Raw genomic sequence first — 18,185 nt, 5'->3', positions numbered from 1 at the left:
AGAGATGAGTAGCGCAGGAGGCACTTCCCAAAACAAATGCTGGGCACAGCACTCCCATTTGTACCTGGACTTACTAACAGAGCCCCAGCCCACTACAACTGCAGCCCATAAAGCAGCTAGCAGCCTCCCCCCAACGCTGGGTACATTCGGGTACATCCCTTCTCCCCTCTTCTCCTGGTGGGYTCTAACACCAGCCTGAGGTGCAAGCAAAGCAGAGGCTGCTCTGCAGRGCCCTGCTCCACAGCTCAGCAACCGCGGCTGCAAAGATGCAGCGGGTGGGAAAAGAAGATGGAGGGACCAAGACAGAGGGACCAGAGGACACCTCTCAAGACCCACTCTGAACAGCTTTGAGCCAGCCCAGTGGGTGCCAAGATCCAGCTGTTCTGTGTCAGAGAGCCCCATGGGATCCAAACCCAARAGCAGGGCGCTCGCAGGGGCAGCACAGCTCTCAGACGTGTCTGTCCCCCAGCAGCCCCCAGGACACGGCTCCCCTTGGTGGGCTTGGAGGCTAGGCCCTTCAAGCTGGCCATCTACAAATGCTGTGGGATCTGTTCCTCTGCCTCCTGCCTCACTCCACCAGCAGAGATCTTGTACAACATGCAGCTCTGGCTGGCTTTGACTCCAGGAAACTGCAGCTCCTCATCCGTAAGGTCTTGATTTTGGTTTTGGATGACTGATACACCCAAAAGCAMATACACTGGTACCTCTAGAGATGTGCACAGGAATTATTTATACCAGTGTGATCCTGCAGAAACTTCCTCACGACGACAGGCACGTACACATCCTTTTTATATCTGGCTTATTCAAAACGCTGGGCATCAGAAAGACCAACTCAAACAAGATCTATTTCTTACTCCACTTACGCTTGCCAGCACTGGGTTACATCTCATTCTGCAGTCCCAACCGGCTCAGCATTTCCTGAGAATGGGCAGGAGAGGTTTAAGTCACAGGTTAACTGGTATCTATTCACTGCTGTCTTCTTCCACCCTCCTGCTTCAGGCACTATGTGGGATTTTGTGGCTAGGCTCCAACTCCACATACCCTCTTAAGGCCATAGAATAAGGGAAGAGACCCCCCCCCAACACACATCTTTTGTCTTTTAAAGGAACATTTTTGAACAGAATGACTCATCTTTACTTGTTTTTGTCTCAGTCCCTTGTGCTGACAATGAACTGAGCTRCAGGGAGTGTCAAGGCTCCTACTGGGGTCAAATCTGGCCCAGATAAAATATAAACCGATGCCAACATCAATTCTTCTCGGAGCTTCGGTGCCTGTGCAGCCTTCTGCTAGTCTCAGAGCTGCCTTCCAAAGCAAATAGAGTTGAATAGAAACACAGACTCTAGCCCTGATGCCACGTGGAACAACACAAGCTTTGTTGGGACAGATCTTGGTCTTTGTGAAAGAACTCATGGGTTCTCAGTTTGACTTTTTTTGGAGTAATTTTTAATTTAGTGCCCTTTCCACAACGCGTAAGAATGCAACGGCACGAGGCAGGGGCTGTCCTTTTGTGAAACAGTCCTGGAGGGACATGCAGCTCACAAGTCCAGGTAGACACACGCTTGCAATGGAGATGTACAGAGGCAGTTGTGGAACAGAGCTTTATAGTTGGAATGGACCGTACCAGGTTTCCCGATGTGGAATGGAACATGACCCCAAACCTTTACAGAACAGAAGAGCTTTCAGGAATGCAGCTAGCTGAAGCCTGACTGTCTCCCTTCCTTTCTGAAAGCAGGGCTGCAAACCGGTTGCATTTCAGTCAATATTTTCCTCCCCAGGCATGCGAAGTTTGAACTGTCCCATGCAATTTACCTACAGTGTCATGAAATGATCATCAGAGAAGAAGGTAAAAGATCATAATGAAATAGACCTGAACAATATACTGCTCATGCAGCAAAAATCCAGTTCATTGTATAAGGAAACAGCTACAAGTGCATTTCTTGCGGAGTAAAGGAGGAAAAAATTAAAAAAAAAAAGGAATAAAAAGAAAAACGCAGTAGTTGCCTGCTGTTCAAGACAGTTTTGCAGTGGAAGATGGATCCAAAGAATATTTTGCCTTATAGGGATGTCAAAGAAAACACCAGTTTGGATTTCAYGGTTGACAACTTACGTGGAAAGGAAGGGAGAGGGAGAAGAGGTGAAAAAAATCAAACTTGCAAGCCAAATCAACTTGCAAGCCAAAGGGTAATGTAAGACAGCGCTTCTGGAGGGAGCTTTACTGTTGGGCTGCAGAAGGGACACCAAAACAGAAGGGGTATGGAACGTTAACAAGCTCATAAAACACAGAGGCTGCTCACGGAGACACAGGCAAGTGCAAAAAGCTGGAGTCCATCCACTGGCAACCTGTGCTGCTGAGCAGGTACCGCTCCATGGGTCTAACAACAGAGTGAAAATCAAAAGGCTTTCCAAGCTCCCATGGCAGGAGCAGGCTCTCCAGCTGGGGCAAGGGAGGGAGACCTGGTCTAGCAAACACGGCCTGCAGTGCTGATGGTACTTGCACCAGGAAGGAGGCTGTCCTAGCTACAGTGGTTGTCCCACTCAGTGCAGAGAGGCAGCTGTTGTTTTTACAGCACAACTGTAAAATGCCTGAGAAGCAATTGCCTTGCCATGCTGATGCTGTTTCTGTAGACAGTTCTGAAGTTCTGGATATCTCCATTTCCATGATAGTCATCTCCCTGAGAGGTACCAAAGGGATGGGATTCTAGTGTATGCAAATTCAAGGGTGGGAAATGCAGAAAAGCACTGATTTTTCTCTCTTTTTCAAGTTAGCTTTGCGCTTTGCATTGTTTTCCCAAACTGCATAGCAGCTTACGTGTAGTGTCCGAGACACTGGGGCCACGGAAATCAAGGGGGCATCATGAATTCCAACAGCAGCACCAGTGAGTGCTATCTAAGTTGCTGTGCAGAAAGGTCCCTTTCAGAAGGACTCCAAAATCACACGCACTCTCTCTCATTCTGGCCCTTGYTCTCTGTCTTAAAGAGCTGTATGTAGCATTATCTGCTTGATTTAAAGCTCATCAGTCGCCAGGTGGAGCAAAGGCCAATACCACCTTTCTCATTAAAAAAATAGGAAGGATAAAAAGTTAAAGATTTGAGACAAGTGAGCATGAGGCGTTCATGCAGCATGTTTTGTTGCACTCCTCTAATAAGACAGGAATTTTGGGTGTGCGGCAGATGAATAGGAGGGGTGCAGCAGGCAGCAGGTCCCCTTCACCTCTCACACTCTGCCAGCTACCCAACTGGGCATCTCTGGAAGAAGACAGAATGACAGCCTGGGAGCAGGCCCAGGAATCATATCCTGAACCTTCCCTTCACTCAAGTCCATCATGGCTGCATTTTCTTTGTGTAACAAATGCACCAGAACAGCACACGCAGATGTAAAGCTTTTGTTCTGCTAGCTCTGCTTTGAGGGACTTATAGGGCAAACGGCCAAAGCTTTACACATCTGCACCTGTCCTGGTGTGACTCACAGGAAGAGATGGAGACAGCCACCGATAGAAGAGTCCACTGCGCTTACACACGGCTGCTCTACAGCTCCTCATAGTCCCCACCTCCTCGTGGCTTACTCATGCTGGCTCCTCCTCCTCCAAGAAAAGCCTCCAGTTCATCTATCTCATTTTTCTCCTTGCTCTTCTTCTTCTTTTTCTTTTTCTCATCTTTGCCCTCTTCCTTCTCTTTACTCTTTTTGTGTTTGCTCTTCTTTTTTATGGACTTCTCCTCTTCCTGCAAAATGAGAAAACACTTTAATAAATGTTCTGAGCATGCCAGTAACTCATCATTTATCACCCTGAAACTTGGCTCTGACAGGAACCTGACTTAGGGAGGGTAGAGTCCACTATGGAGGTGGCTGGGAGTTAGTTCCAGAAGACCCTCCTGCTAGTTTGGACAGAAGAGAGGACACACCATCTGCTTTACACCTAGTGGTGGTCTGTCAGGTAGTGCTGGCTGTGACTACAGCGGGTAAGAAATGTCAATGAAAAAGCCTCCTGCAGCCCCCTGCCACCTCTCCGATTAGCTCTGGCCGAGACAYCCTCTGCTTAGAAAAAGTCCTGGTGCTCATCAACAGGCTCAGCCCAAGGGAGAGGCATTGCTCTATTTTATAATGCATTTTACAAACTCAGACGCTGCCTTTTCAAAATGTAACTGCTCTCAAAATTTGCCCTTAAGCCCTGATGTAGCTGGTAGGGCTGTAGAGCCTGGGGAGCACGGATCTAGTTGGAGGATGGAAGAATGGAAGAAGGTCCACCAGACACACAGTGCATGCTGTAGAAGGCCACCCCTATCTCTGGCTCAGGGATGAAACAGTACCTCTTTGCTTTTCTTTTTCTTCTTCTTTTTATCCTTGGAGGGTTGCTTATCTGTTCAAAAAAGAAAACAATGCTCTCTTTAAATCAAATTAAACCATGAGAGATGCATTTCTACCTCAACAACCCCACTTCTGAGAAAATGTCCTGTCCTGGAGTCACGTCTAAAGGCAATTCTGACTCCTCAGGCTCAATTATGCTCCTTGGAAACCAACAAAGGCCTCAGCGGTCAGATCCTCATCACATTAGACATATGTCTATCCTGTGGCCATACGTGCCACTCACATGGACATGAGTACGGAGCTGGCCATTCACTGTATCACTGCTACTAAAAACAAAACAGAGACCTGCTCTGTGACCTGGCCCAAAGGCTGGGCTGGGGACCAGGCTCCTCTCCAGAACTGAAAATTATTCCTGGGAATAATTTGCTTCTGGGCGCTCAGTATTCAAGGACACATGTAAATACTGCTWAAGCCACAGGCAAGAACAGACACGTTCTGCACTTCAGCTAGTGCAACTAGCACTGGWCAGGACCACTAAAACCCCGCTGTCCCCACATGGGAGCATCCCAGTAGCTCAGCGCTTGCTGTTKTTCAAAGTGTCTATGACAACTGCATCATCACAAGGCCAAAGGCCAGTGTTGCTGCCCTGTTTTACAAGGACCAATCCCACTGGAAGAGCCTCAGAGTCAACCACTGTCAGAATATTTGTCTCGTTATTGTGGCTGCTGGTTCAGCAGCTGATCTGCCTGCTGAGCTTCTATATCTTCGCACAGAATTTTTCTGCATAGAAGAGTTTCTATTTGCTAGTTATAAAGGAGGTTTTATAATGACACTGCATGCAATATCTTATTGCCAGTATCTTATTTTTATATTTTTTTTCCTCGGTTCATCAGTAAATACAAGTCCACCATGGACAAATATAATAGCTGGTCAAGCTCCACCTGACTGACTAGCAAGGTATGTTTTTATATTCATTCCAGAAAGAGGAGACAGGAGRAAGCCACGCTGTATTATTAGAGATGCTAAACTGAAGCTTAATTATTTATTTGWATTTCTTCAGATTCACTTCCAGGCAGCTACTGCAAGTTGTGCTGCTCAGCACCTCAAAGCGACAARCTGATGAAGCCATTGCTGTCTCTGACACCTAACTTACACTTGTGGAACAGTGATTCAAAGTGAAATTCCTCCTATGCTGCTTACAGCTTTTTCTCCCTTCAAGTCTTTAATTTCCTATCTTTCTGGGTGACATCAAGGGCAGATCTATAGGAAGCAGCTTTATAGAGATGTCAAAACAGTAAACATTATTTGCACAAGGAGGATCTGTTCCCTCAGGGGATGGAGGGAATAAAAAAAAAGCCCTGAGGAATGCTTAGGTTATGATCAGATCCTCACTCCATCTTTGCTCAAAATAGAAGGGTAAACTGGCAGGGTATGTCAGAGCATCTTGCTCAAATTGATGCAGGTTCTTGAGGGGGTGGATACTGCAGTGCTGAACACCAATTTCCAGGCATGCAGAGCTATAAGCAGGAAGTCTCCCACAAAGATGTGCTCCTGCTTCCAGCTGGGGCAAAAATAATATATGGCTGATGCCATGGACGAGCCAAACTGCTGTTCTCCCACGAAAAAACAGAAGAAAGTTACTTAYGGTGTGTTAAACCAATTAAGCACTCACATAAGTCTGTGCATAAGTCACAGGGTATTTTATTTAGTGCAAATTGATTTGCTTACATCCTGGAAGGAGAAATGAGTTCCCGGGCAAACAAGATGAGCAAGAACGGAAGCAGTTTGATCCTTACCTTCCTCACTGCTTTCCTTGGGACCAGTTTCTTCCAAGCCCAAGCCAAAGAGATCTGAATCATTCTTCAGTTTAAATGAGGGGACTGTTGATTTCACAGGCTGGGGTGGTTTTGCCAATGAGGTATCATCATCAGATATTTCAGAGAGATCCTCCCGGATGGGGAATTCATCCTACAGACATCAGAAGGCAGATATTACAGACAAATATTTCAACCAAAATCTCTAAGTGTTTTTTTACATAAAGATTCCAGATGTGAGAGAGTGGGAAGGAAGGAAACGGTAGCTGATGATCTCAGCTGCTAGTCCCTGGGTATCAACATACTTGATCCTATAAGCTCTATTCCCTGCTACAGTGAAATGCCTAGGTAGTACTGGTACTGGAAAGCATGCTCTGCTACTTCACATTTGTGCTAGCTTTAAACAAGACTTTCAACTGTGTTTGCTCAACAGCACTGGCCTTCGACAGCCCTGAAGAGATACCTCTGCTGTGGATAAAATCAGATATGCTGGGCTGAAAGCTGATCTCCAGGCCTGCTGCACCAAACCCTGTGCTGTGCAGCAGTGAGGGGTCTGGTGTGCTACAGAGAGCACGACGCGGGGCCAAGGAAGCAGTCTGTGTTTGCAGAATAAATCCCTCTGACAAGTCAAAAGGGAGCTCCCTTTTGATGATTTTTTTCCCTTTACACACAGGCTAAAAACAGGACACTGCAGAGGCTGGATGTCACCTAAAAAAACCTCTCTCACTGCACAATGAGAATGGAAATGAAGGTTAATGATCTCTGATGCAYGTCAAGTGATCCTCTTCAGAATTTGTTATGTTCTCTTTTTTATGATGTTCTCTGTGATGACAAAATAGGGCCTCACTGCTGTGGGCCTGGCTGTCATGACTTGGGAATACTGCTTAGCCTGACCAGTAATCTCTGTACCATTTATAAGATGAAGAGCATCTCCCTGACACCACTGCAAGGGTRAGCTCCATTACAAATCCCATTTCTCATAATTCACATCCTAGGAGAAGTAAACTTGCTCAAAATACTTTTGCTTTTATATCAAGGTACTAGGAAAAGCAAGTATTGAAAATGAACRAATGGAAAATCGTTTAATAAAGAACACGATGACACATAGCGAAGGTCAAGGAAACTGGGACAAGTGTCCTTTCTGCAAGCTGCTATAACGATGCAAACACACAAAACCCTCCCAAATGACAGCAAATTCAGACACCGGGAGTAGCTTTGAAAAGCAAGGGCCTATCTCAAAGCAAAGTCAGCTGTTTTTTCACTAACTCCACTGCTTCACTGTCTGTGAGTGCAGATTTCTGTAATCGGGAATTGCTAGAGCCACAGTAGCAAGTTCTTATGAGCCTGAAGAAGATCCCTACGTTTTCTCCATCTTTAATCCACGACAGGTCCAGGAGAAACTCCAGCTGCTCCTTGTGTTTGAGCAATCATCTGCACAGGCTGCACTGAGCAGATGCCCATGTGTGGAACATCACGGAGATATTACAGCTAACCTGCTAACCTGACACTGCTGGAGAGCTCYTCTCCAGCATATTCCGCTAATTCAGTAATGAGCCATGCCAAGTAAATTCAGTTACGGCCTTTGATTGTTGATTGACTGTTGGGAGCCCACTTGTTTCTCTCTGGCATGCACACATTTCCTCATAATAAACTTGGAATGAAAACCCCTGAGTTTTGAATTTCATACTTTCCACACTGCTGAACTGAGCAATATCTGGAGTTACTGAGAATAACAGCACACTTAAAATCCATTACCACAACCCTCACTGCTGTGTGACTTCAACAAGGACAGCATTAGCAGGTCTGTGCTGAAACCAAGCCCTTCAGGTTGCTTAGCACCAGGCTTGCTGTGACTGCTGCTGCGAGACCAGGAGAGCAGACGAAAGCCCTGCTCAGAGAGATGCCTCGACGCTTCCAGCTCAGCTTTGCAGCAGCACACAGGGATTCACGCATGCTATTTACCATTTTCTTTCTCTGGCTGTCAGATTCCTCGCTTTCAAAGTCTGGGTCATCCATAACAAATGAGAGCATCTGAGTAGCTATTGGTCCCTCTTGATCACTGTCAGACTCTTCAGGCTTCTCCTCTTTGACCAATTTGGGCTTGAGAGCATGTCCTTTGCTTTGAGAAGTGGTCTTTGAGGGCTGGGCTGCTGCTGGGGTGGCAGCAGCAGCTGTTGGCAGCCCAGAGCTGACCTTGCTGCTGCTGTTTTTTTCAGATCCAGAATGTGGAGATAAATTATCCGGAGGCTTCGGGTCAGTTGCTTTGGTCGAAATTACTTCGCTCTGTGGTTTCAGAGAATTTCTGGAAGACCTTGAAAGAAAGAAACGAGTTGTTAGAGCCAGTCCACACCAGTAGTCTCCAGGTCCCAAAAGTGCTCCCGGCCTCCTGCAGGCAAGCTCTAAGGAGAGGGGTGACAAGAAGCCTCCACTCAATCCCACTATAGAGGCCATGAAGTGAACTCCAGGAGCTGCATTACTGGAGACAAGTAAGACACCAGAGCTTAAGTAATGAGCTCTTCCCAGCTCCTGCAGGGCTACTAAACCCATATTTTATATGCTAATCCTTTCCTAATGTCTGTCTCTGCATCAGGCATGTCCTCTTATCACAACAGTCATGCACGCCTAGCCAGTGGTAGAAGGATGTTTAAAGGAGGAACAAGCACTTTTCTTTTGGTATTCCACATTTAACTCCCATTTCTCTTCAGCGCTGCACAAGCGAAGCAAAATGACCACCTGACAGCTGAGCCTGCCTCACAGGCTTTCTCAAAAGGAGATGTAGCACATGCAGGAAGCAGGGAGGCTGTCCAAAAAAACACCGTTCAGAGGATGAAAGTGTTTCTGGCAGGAAATCAAATGCTGAAAGACAGCTCTCCTGTCCCTGAGGATACTGATGCAGAGGTGTCTGCATCAGCTGGCCAAGCCTGCCCATATTACCCACAGGACTACAGGATACATGAAAAAYATGATTCAGTTCATCGTTCTCTAACACGGGATGTGGTGAATGACTTCCATTCCCCTCGCCACAAGATTCAACTCCTCTGTCCTCCTCACACTGCTAGGAATAGACGTTGAAAAGCTTGGTTACAGTCTCTCATTCCAATTTGAGAAAAAGGTTAGGACATTTCTAACCAGGAACGTGCCCGCGACCGCTGAAGGACTTTACTCGGGTCACGAGCGCTGACACAGCACTTAGGCAGGGTGTAACTGTGCTSTAAGAAATCCCAGTACCACCAACCACCTTCTGAAAGCACTATGTATATCAGTCACACCCAAGGTAAACAGATCCCCACCTCTCAGTTTAAGGAAGAGGCTCAGAGAGACCCTAGGAGGCCACACAAGAAGCCATTAGCAGGGCTAGAAAGAGGCCCKAGGCTGCTAACACAATTTCATATTTCAAGCTGTGCTTTGTACCTTTTTTTTTCATGTTGAGTATCAATGTCCTCCTCAGGCAGGTGTCCAACCTTGGAGTCCTTCACGGTTTCCTCTTCCTCCTCCTCCTCACTGGACAGGGTGATGTTCTTGCTGGGCACGCGCTCTGCTGCCAGCAYGGGCCTGCTGGGCATTTTGTCATCCAGATCCAGGTCGTCTTGGAAACCTGCTACCATAGGGTTCCCTCCTGGTGCCTCTCCATCGCTGCAAAGGTAGACACAGATCAGACACCACAGGGTGTGCTGGGACAAACTCATCCTACCCTCCAAAGCAGAGTGACCCTGGCCAAGCTTTTAGAAGTAACTTCAAGGTTGACTTCCCTTATCCAGGCGTGACTCTACCACCAGCCTCCCCTTTTGCACTGCYCAGCCCAGCACCAGGACCTGTTCCCATAGAGCCTACGAGTGCCACAAGCCCAGTACCAAGATGGGGACCAGAAGACATCACACAGTGCTGCCACCACTCAAGCCTAGTATAAGTGGCTAGAAAAGGCAGGTCTTGGTGCTGAAGAGCAGCCCATTGCTTCAGCCGTGTCTTCTGTGCTCTCACATGCAAGATGAGTCAGTTAAACATTAGGAACTGCCTGACTTGATCCCTCCAATCTGTAATTAAATCCGACCATTTACTGTCACTGCTACACAAATTCACCTGCAGCTACTTCTTAGAATTATTTCTATTTTGGTGGTACTCCCTGAAGCAGGCAGCTGCTTAGACAACACAACCATGCYTTAACAGTCCCTAAATTCAATTAACTTAAGGTCACACTTTTAGAGCTAAGAGTCTTTCAACATCCCTGGATATAACACAGTTAGGCTTTCAGAGACATCTTGACAGAGAGCTTCACATCTGAAATTACCAGCTGAGGATTCCCGCCTGCATTTCCCCACGCAGGTTTAATACTTCCCCAAGGACTCGCRCATATCAGGAACGGAGGTGTTTTTGTGCTCTCTTTGCGTTACCTCTCCTCATTTCTGTTTGCTTTATYTGCTGCTGGGCTCTTTCTTACAGATGCCCATTTGCTTCCTGAGAACCTACCATGAATAATATTTACTGTCCTTTTAATGACTCGACACTGTGCCGATGACACAGCTTAACACAGGCTGAAAAACCTTAACATAGTGCAGCAAAATTCTCCTGCTCACTCCRTTTTTTCCTATGTCTAATTACTGTTTACCAGTTAGTTTTAAAGAATTTACACATCTGCGCAACGTACGGGGCACTGTGTTCATCACCAAAGGGACAGCACATTTAGAAGGATTACAATTAATGGCCGATCAGGTCTAACATCTGCTCCTCCTCTTGCTTTCTGCGTAGAGCCCTGAGACGCCCCTCTGCTTTCAGAGGGGGGCACAGCTCCCAGCCGAGCAGAGGCTGCCGAAGGTCCCTTCCTCAGCATCACCACTGTCCTTGCTCAGAGCCACAAGGGAGGTTCACAGCTTCTCCCACACAAAGGAGAAGACGGGTGCCCCAAACAACCTCCAAGGGCCACACTGGCTGCAGGAGTGGGAAATTTCTAAGGTCTGGAAAGAACTGCTGGGGATTCTTCTCCAAATGCACTGGCAAGAAAATGGAGACACATCCTAAAAATGGCAGTGTACTGTTTTGAACTAGTAACGCTGCATTTCTTTACACATGTCATCGCTCTGCTAAGCACACAGGGACTCCTCAGAGATTGCTGCTTTTGCTGCTGTCCTTCTACCACACASAGACTTGATGTGCAATCTTTAAAACACTCTGGGTCTGAGCAGAAAGCACATCCATGTGCACATGCACACACACAAAGTGGGTCACCTCCCTTAGCCATGAACCCACTACCTCCATCTACAGCTTCCACATAAATTACTGAGCGACAGCTTAAGAGCAAAGCAACGAAGTGAATATACGTCAGGAAAATCACTGCTGCAGTACAAACAAGGTCTGACAATGCAAAATTAGTATCAGCTTGTGGTCCTGAGATTCCAGCTGGAAGGAATTCAGAGCAGGCAAAAACAAGCACATTGCACCACTCTCTCTAGCACTTGACACGCTGCCAGGCCTGCATTAGTACTGAGCCAACAATGAGTTTTCAGGCGCAGGTACCCACCAAAACACCTGGGCTTGCCGAGGTCTGTGTTTGGGCTACTGATCAAAGGGCAGCTTGAGAGTTCCTCAGAGCGAGCCCTCCGTGGCACATACAAAACAGCTTCTGGTGGTGGAACAAATCCTGCTGCAACATGAGCATGCAGCTCCCAAAGCCGTGTCAGCAGCGCTCCAGCAGCCCTGCCGCACGGCAGCAGAGCCAGTCCCACAGAGATCCAGCAGAATCCTCTGGCCACATCAATTTGGGGGCTAGAGAAAGAAGGAGAAACCCAAAATCTAATACAGCAGATAAGCTGAGGGAATCTTATTTTGCAGGATGAGCCCACAAGAGTATATGCTGGGAGGTGGGAGCCTTCCAGGATGAACCAAGCCGTGCCCTCAGCTTCCCTTGGTCTAGCTCAGCTGGGTAACACCAGACAARTAAAAGATGCCATAAAAGCAAAGAACCAGTTCAAAGCCCTTCAGATTTAGGGACATGGAAATCTAATCCAGGTTGCCGAGAAGGCCTACTGATGTGCAGAAACTACTAGGTTGTGCATAAACTCACTTGCAAATAGAGGCCTACAGCCTCTCCATGAGCCAGTTTGACCCAGCAGGAAAGAACAGGGGAGCCAATCCAGAACCCCATGAGTCCTTCTAGTGCAGCCACACATGCACTGGCCTAGGATAGAAAAGCTAAAGAGCAGCAAGGTAAGTGCTGTGACAACTAATTAGGAAACTGAACTGACTTCCTAATGAGCTGGCAARGAGGCTGATTTGGGGAGTTCTCTTTATTGCAAGCTAGAGAGCCATAATGTGTCGTTAAATAAAACCCAAGACTGCATAAATCTCTGCAGACCTGTGCTGGGAGTTAGCTAGCACTTCAGGAGGAGCTGAAAGTCTCGGCAGCTGTCTCATCTTAGGGCAAGAAATGCCCTGTGCCACAGGCATGAGCTCATTCTCTCTGCTCATCGCTGCCAGCACGCTTCAGATTGTTTTTTTTTCTAATACTGTTACTCCAAGTCAACTCTCTGCTCTGTGATACCTCTCAGAGCAGAGAATGGGGAAAGAGAAGGTCAGAAGGTACTGCYGAAAAGAGAATAAAATCAAAGAATTCCCCATGCAGCTAAAATGCACAAGAAATATCAGACTTGGTAGCCTCCCCCTGAAGTTCATAAAAAGAAAAGCAAACAAGTCCTTACAAAATGCACTCAAGCACACTATAAAGCCCRGGACGCAGTTTGGCTACACAGCACAGGACCATAACCAGCCCTGTGTCAAATGAGAAGTGCACAGTGCACTAATGCATTCCCATATGGACTAATTACAAGACTATTGCTTACAGATCTTTCCTTTTATCTGAGGGAAGTAACTTCTAAACATKTGCAACACAGAGCCCGTTTCCCTGCTACACCTTGTATACATTCCTCTTGCAAGATTCTCCAACTGTTGTTACTCACTCAACAGCCTCCAGCATTTTTTTAAATCCAAACATCTCCAGGAGGTTTGTGTGGTTTTTCAGGAGAACTTTTGTTTTATTTAGGCCAAAGATCAAGTTTTGCCATAAATTTTGTTGCAACTGCAACAATCTACTTGTTGCAGTAGGGACTGATTATTACGGATGATGCTTACTGAACTCTTCAATTTCTCCTAATTGGTGTCCCAGAGGGAATCAGTTAGAACAGGTTATAGACAGAACCACACATCACATCTCTGAATTTCAGCAGTCTGATATACTGTGGTAGGTGCTTTTTAGCATGAAACAATGTAAAATTACTAGACCTCTCAGAAAACTGCATGAACTGTGTAAGAAGCCACAACAAGATGYGGATGCAAAAATGTAGAGAAATACCAAGTATCTGATTTTGTAGGTGTGTATTGCAAGGTCTCCTCCCAGGGAAATAGTGTSGTTCTACCTGCAGATAGCTACCACTGCCTTCAAAAAACGAAGCAGTGAATATGTTCTTTCTGAATGCAGTGCAATCCCAGAGGTCTTTCTCTTTTCCCTCTCACCGGATCAGAGGCACTGGAAGGCATCTGTCCAAGACTGGAGACAGAGCAGAGAGGGGGCCATCTAAGCAGCCAAGAAAGTGACAGCTCTACAAGGGTTTTTGTGCCACTGCTTGAGATGTTTAACGCCTATTTGCTTCCAAGTACCAATGTTCTGGAAGGGAAAAGCCTTTATTAAAGATCCAGCCTCCCATGCCCAGCAAGAAAAGCTCCAAGGTCTTTCCAGAATCCTGTCCTGGAGCAAACCCTAGAAAAGCCAGGCTTAGCTCTCCTGATATTTCTTTGTTAAACATAAAAAGAGAGCATAACCTGGCCACAGCCAAGAGTAAGGCACTTTGCAGGTCAGCACCCTTCTAGCAGATACTCTTTAAGAAAAAGTAACATAAATAAATCCATGTGTCCTACAAGGAATGATGCTTCATGCCGACCTCCGTCAAGCAGGCATGGTGATACTCAGAGCATTCATTTCAAGTTGTTGCGGGTAAACTAGAGTGTACCATGTCATGACGTGAGTTGGTACACTCTAGTTATACCAAATGACCATGACAAATATGTCAAATGATGCAGAATCCACAGCATCCACAGACAAGTCGCATCAGCATTTAATTACTCTCSTGGTTAATGTGTTGGGGAGAACAAGAGGCAGCAGGCAGGGACTATCCTAAGCAGATGGATGCAGAGCCTGTGGAGTGCTCTTAGGTTACCTCTCAAATGACAGGCGGCTCTAGGACAGTCCTGGTGCACAGCCTCTTGTCTGAGCAGCTCAGTGCTCCACATTCAGCAGTGCACCTTTTTTGGGGGTAAAAATGACCAGGAAAAACACCTCCATCTCCAWACTTCCAGAGTCCCACCAAGCCATGCAGTGACCTCAAGTATCCTCTAGCAAACACCAACCCAGAGCCTCAGAAATGGCTGTGCCAAGGAGCACCCAACCATGCTTTGGGTCTCTGTAGTAGGAAGAAATGTTAGGTCAAACAGAGTAATCCTGCAAAGTGAACCACATTCCAGAAGGAAAATATCAAACCATTTCAGTATGTTAGGCCTGAAGGGAAATCCCTTAACCCAAAACAACCCACTCGGTTCAAATTGAGGTAAGCAAATCCAGAAATGCAATAAATGGCTTTCACTGCTGTTTCTCTGATTCCTCAGGGGTGTTGTGCCTCTTCCCCAGGAGATGGTAGAAGGCAGGAAGCATAAGGACAGCTCATTGCTCAGCGGTCACCTTTGGAGCAGTTGCAATAGGTTAGTTAGGCCCAAGCCACATCCAGATGCACGCCCAGGAGCATCCCTGCCGCAGCCCTCTCCCTCCTCCTCGCCTCACCTCTCACTGTCCGCATGGCGTTTAGTCTGTGGTTTCCCTTTGTCCTTCTGTGGGGCTGAGTCTTCCAGAAAGCTGTGGTCCAGGCTGTCATCAGGAACAAAGTCCTCCACGCTCTGCACTTTTGCAGAGGCTTCAGGGTGGGTGGGAGGAGTAGCAGCATCTGCACAGGAAACAGCAGTTGTACACACAGAGCTCAYGACAAGCAGGATGTAAGTTGGCTTTTACAGGTGTACTATGCTCAGGGCCTCTTCATCACTCAGATAACTGCCACAAAGCCACAAACACATTAGCTATACAGCAGGTGCAGTGAAAGGRTACAAACAGGACACTCAAAAAATTCCAGAGACTTGCAAGAAAATATTCAGATAACACGCACAGCCAATGTGGTTTACAATAGATCGTGATGAACTTAGCTCTTAAACAGGTCTGAAAACTCTGCCAAGATCGTAGTATTCATCATAAAGTGGAATCCGCTAACTACACCACAACTAGCTTTTACACGTAGGTAGCTGTGTGCATCACTCCTGCACGCTGCCCCCACATTATTTTCTTACCTTTTGCAGGCTGTTCAGTTCACCCACTCACCTCCYCTAGCCTTACGAAATGTAATTGTCAAAGGCAGAACTGTTCACRCTTTGCTTTTAGAAGTCCTGTGTAACTAAAAGCTCAAGAGAGACTGCAGATGAAGATTTGCTTCAATGCAGCTTATTTGCAGAGCAATCTTTACCTACCTTCAAGGGATCAGGATGAAAATTCTTGAAATTAGCAAAACAAGCCTAAGGAGATAATTCTTTTCAGAATTTGTAATATTCAACATTTTTATTCTGCCTGGACTGCACTTCATGCCTATGCTCTTTTCCTCTGGAGTGACCAAGTTTTCTGTATGAATCTAGATTCTGTCCTACCAGCACAGCTTGCACTTAACTTCTGCACATAAGTAACACTATTATCAATGTCATGTTGTAGCTTTGGTGCAAGGAAAACACAGCCAAGAGAATCACTACTGCAAGACATTAAATACAAGTTTAAATAGCTGTTTTCACCGAGAACATTGAGTTTTAGTTTGTGATAGCAATTTCCAACTATCTTCCAATTAGCAGACACCTAGTCCGGTTCCAGTGGAGCTGCAGAACTTTTGCACGCTGCATTGAAGCTTAACAACAACAACAGATTGGGTTTTCTTAGCCACCTTTGCCATTCTCCAAAAAAAGAGCCCTCAAGATCCGTGGTTGCAGGCCATAAACCTTAAACAAGCTAAGACAAAAAAAATAAAGGGTTGTAATTTGTAGACAACAAACACATTTGGGCAACTTGCCTTTTCCAACAGCAGCTGGAAAGCAGTTTTGCTGTATCCTGTGCCCAATCTGCAGGTTTGCTTGCTGCATATGACCCATCTGGACTGCAGAAGACAAAGGCTTTCTGTTGACACAAGGTTTCCAACAGTTTCTCCTCTCTTATTTTTTGTTTGTTTGTCTCTGGGTAAGAGGAGGTACAAACAAACTGAAATTGGTGTATTGTGTTATACCTGGTAACAGACTCGGGAGGCAGAACACTGTGTACAAATCTAAAATTGAGAGATTTCAACATCTGAAACTGCAGAGTGTTTTCACAGCACCTCCTCCTTTCTTTCTGTGGGTGTCTGGAGAGTACTGCGAGCTCTAGGGATTGACAGATTGAAGGAGAAGGTATTTCCAAAGGTTGATTCAAACCGTGTCATGCTAATGATTTCGAGGTAGTGCCAGTGCTGCAGCTCCAGTCAGCTCTAAAAGCAAAGTGAACGTGACAGACAAATTAAGGTCCAGATCAGGAAAAATGAATGCAGCAAAGCCAAGGATGCCTCCTCCTTCCAATTCCTTCCAGAAGAGGTTCAGCACAAACACTGCACTACTCGGTTTCGTTGTTTACTAGTGTTAAGGAAGTCAGCGTAGGCTACTCTCCTCCTTGGAGTAACTCTGAGGGAGAGCATCTTCCCAGAGGGGAATCCACACACAGCACCAGCGCCATTCTGGACTTGCATGATCACTTCTGGACAGGCAACCTTTAAAATCAACACTCTGCTTTTCCATGGTAATACCYAGGAGTCCTTTTGAGCTGCCAGATTTTTCAAGGATAGCACCTTACACAGCTTCTCTCACAGTTTTTATTGCTGTGCAAGAGGCACACGTACTCCCAAGAAAGAAGCTGATAGATATTTTATTGTCATTCCCTGGGTGCTCAAGACATTCCTCCTGAAGCACCCTCTAGCTTCCAGCCAGGCAGCTGTATGCAGTCACAGAATCACAGAATGGCTGAGGTTGGAAGGGACCTCTAGAGATGACCTAGTCCAAGCCCCTGCTCAAGCAGGGACACCTACAGCACATGGCACAAGGGGGTGCATTCAGTCACTGTCCAAGGGCAGTGTCACTGGTCCAGCACAGAGGAAAATCAGAACGCCGATCAGGACTAAAGGACTAAAGAGAGACAACATGGCTCTCATGGGACACGTGCTGAATGTACGTGCTTGTGTTCCTCAGAGCCCTGTCTGCTCAATCCCTTGCAGGGAAAGAAAGCAGGATGAAAGAGAAACACCCCTGGGTGACCTCCTGCCTGCACACCTCACTTGGGCACTCACCTGGCTGGGGAGGAGAAGGCTCTGATGCAGCAGAAGACCCAAAGAGACGCGCTATGATGCCACGCTTCTGCGGCGCGACGGCGGCTGGGGAGGCCGCGGGCGGCGGAGGCGCGGGCGGCTGCTGGGCCTCTGGTGCAGGCACCGGCGAAAACGATGAGGAGGGTTCGGGGGAGATGGCGGAGCTGGTGGAAAGCGGCTGCGGAGGCTGCGGGGTGCCAGGGCTGGAACTGCCTGTGGATGTGGAGCTCGGAGGGACGATGGGTGACTGGGAGCCAGAGGAAGGGCTTTGCCCATTAGTTGTTAGTGGCGAAGTATGTCCTCGACTTCGGGCTTCCATCATTTCAAGAAAGCTATAGGAAAGACAAATTGCAAATGTAAGGAATGGAGATGACATGCCCAGTACAGCCTGGGAGTGCAARACCATGCTGCTTTGGCTAGGTACTAAGCTGAGAGGACCTGTTTCCAGAGCTGCTGTTATWAAACAGATCCAGTTCACTCGTGACAGCTGCTTTCACCTAGCACATAGGATTCTCCAGAATCCCAACCTGCTCTGCACTGCAGGAGGAAATCTGCACTTGAAATGATGCTGGGGACTCCCTGGATAGACAGACCACAGCAACGTGCCAAAAATAAAACCTG

At 46.9% G+C, this 18,185-nt stretch overlaps 1 protein-coding gene across 1 annotated transcript in view; it reads right to left on the bottom strand.

The window, feature by feature from the left end:
• Positions 1 to 1,584: 1,584 nt before the first annotated feature.
• Positions 1,585 to 18,185, bottom strand: part of RABL6 (RAB, member RAS oncogene family like 6) — a 53,444-nt gene continuing 36,843 nt past the window's right edge. The window contains exons 9-15 of the mRNA XM_026049166.1: positions 17,547 to 17,896; positions 14,936 to 15,095; positions 9,529 to 9,750; positions 8,080 to 8,428; positions 6,100 to 6,271; positions 4,306 to 4,355; positions 1,585 to 3,720 (exon numbers count right to left, since the gene is read on the bottom strand). Coding sequence (XP_025904951.1) covers positions 3,526 to 3,720; positions 4,306 to 4,355; positions 6,100 to 6,271; positions 8,080 to 8,428; positions 9,529 to 9,750; positions 14,936 to 15,095; positions 17,547 to 17,896 — 1,498 coding nt within the window. The 3' untranslated portion in view covers positions 1,585 to 3,525. The remainder of the gene's footprint in view (positions 3,721 to 4,305; positions 4,356 to 6,099; positions 6,272 to 8,079; positions 8,429 to 9,528; positions 9,751 to 14,935; positions 15,096 to 17,546; positions 17,897 to 18,185) is intronic.

The sequence above is a fragment of the Nothoprocta perdicaria genome, unplaced genomic scaffold (assembly GCF_003342845.1).
Source record: "Nothoprocta perdicaria isolate Ctin4 unplaced genomic scaffold, notPer1 scaffold_6, whole genome shotgun sequence".
NCBI lineage: Eukaryota > Metazoa > Chordata > Aves > Tinamiformes > Tinamidae > Nothoprocta > Nothoprocta perdicaria.
The sequence above is the reverse complement of the archived record's forward strand: the minus strand, read 5'-3'. Positions and strand labels throughout refer to the sequence as shown.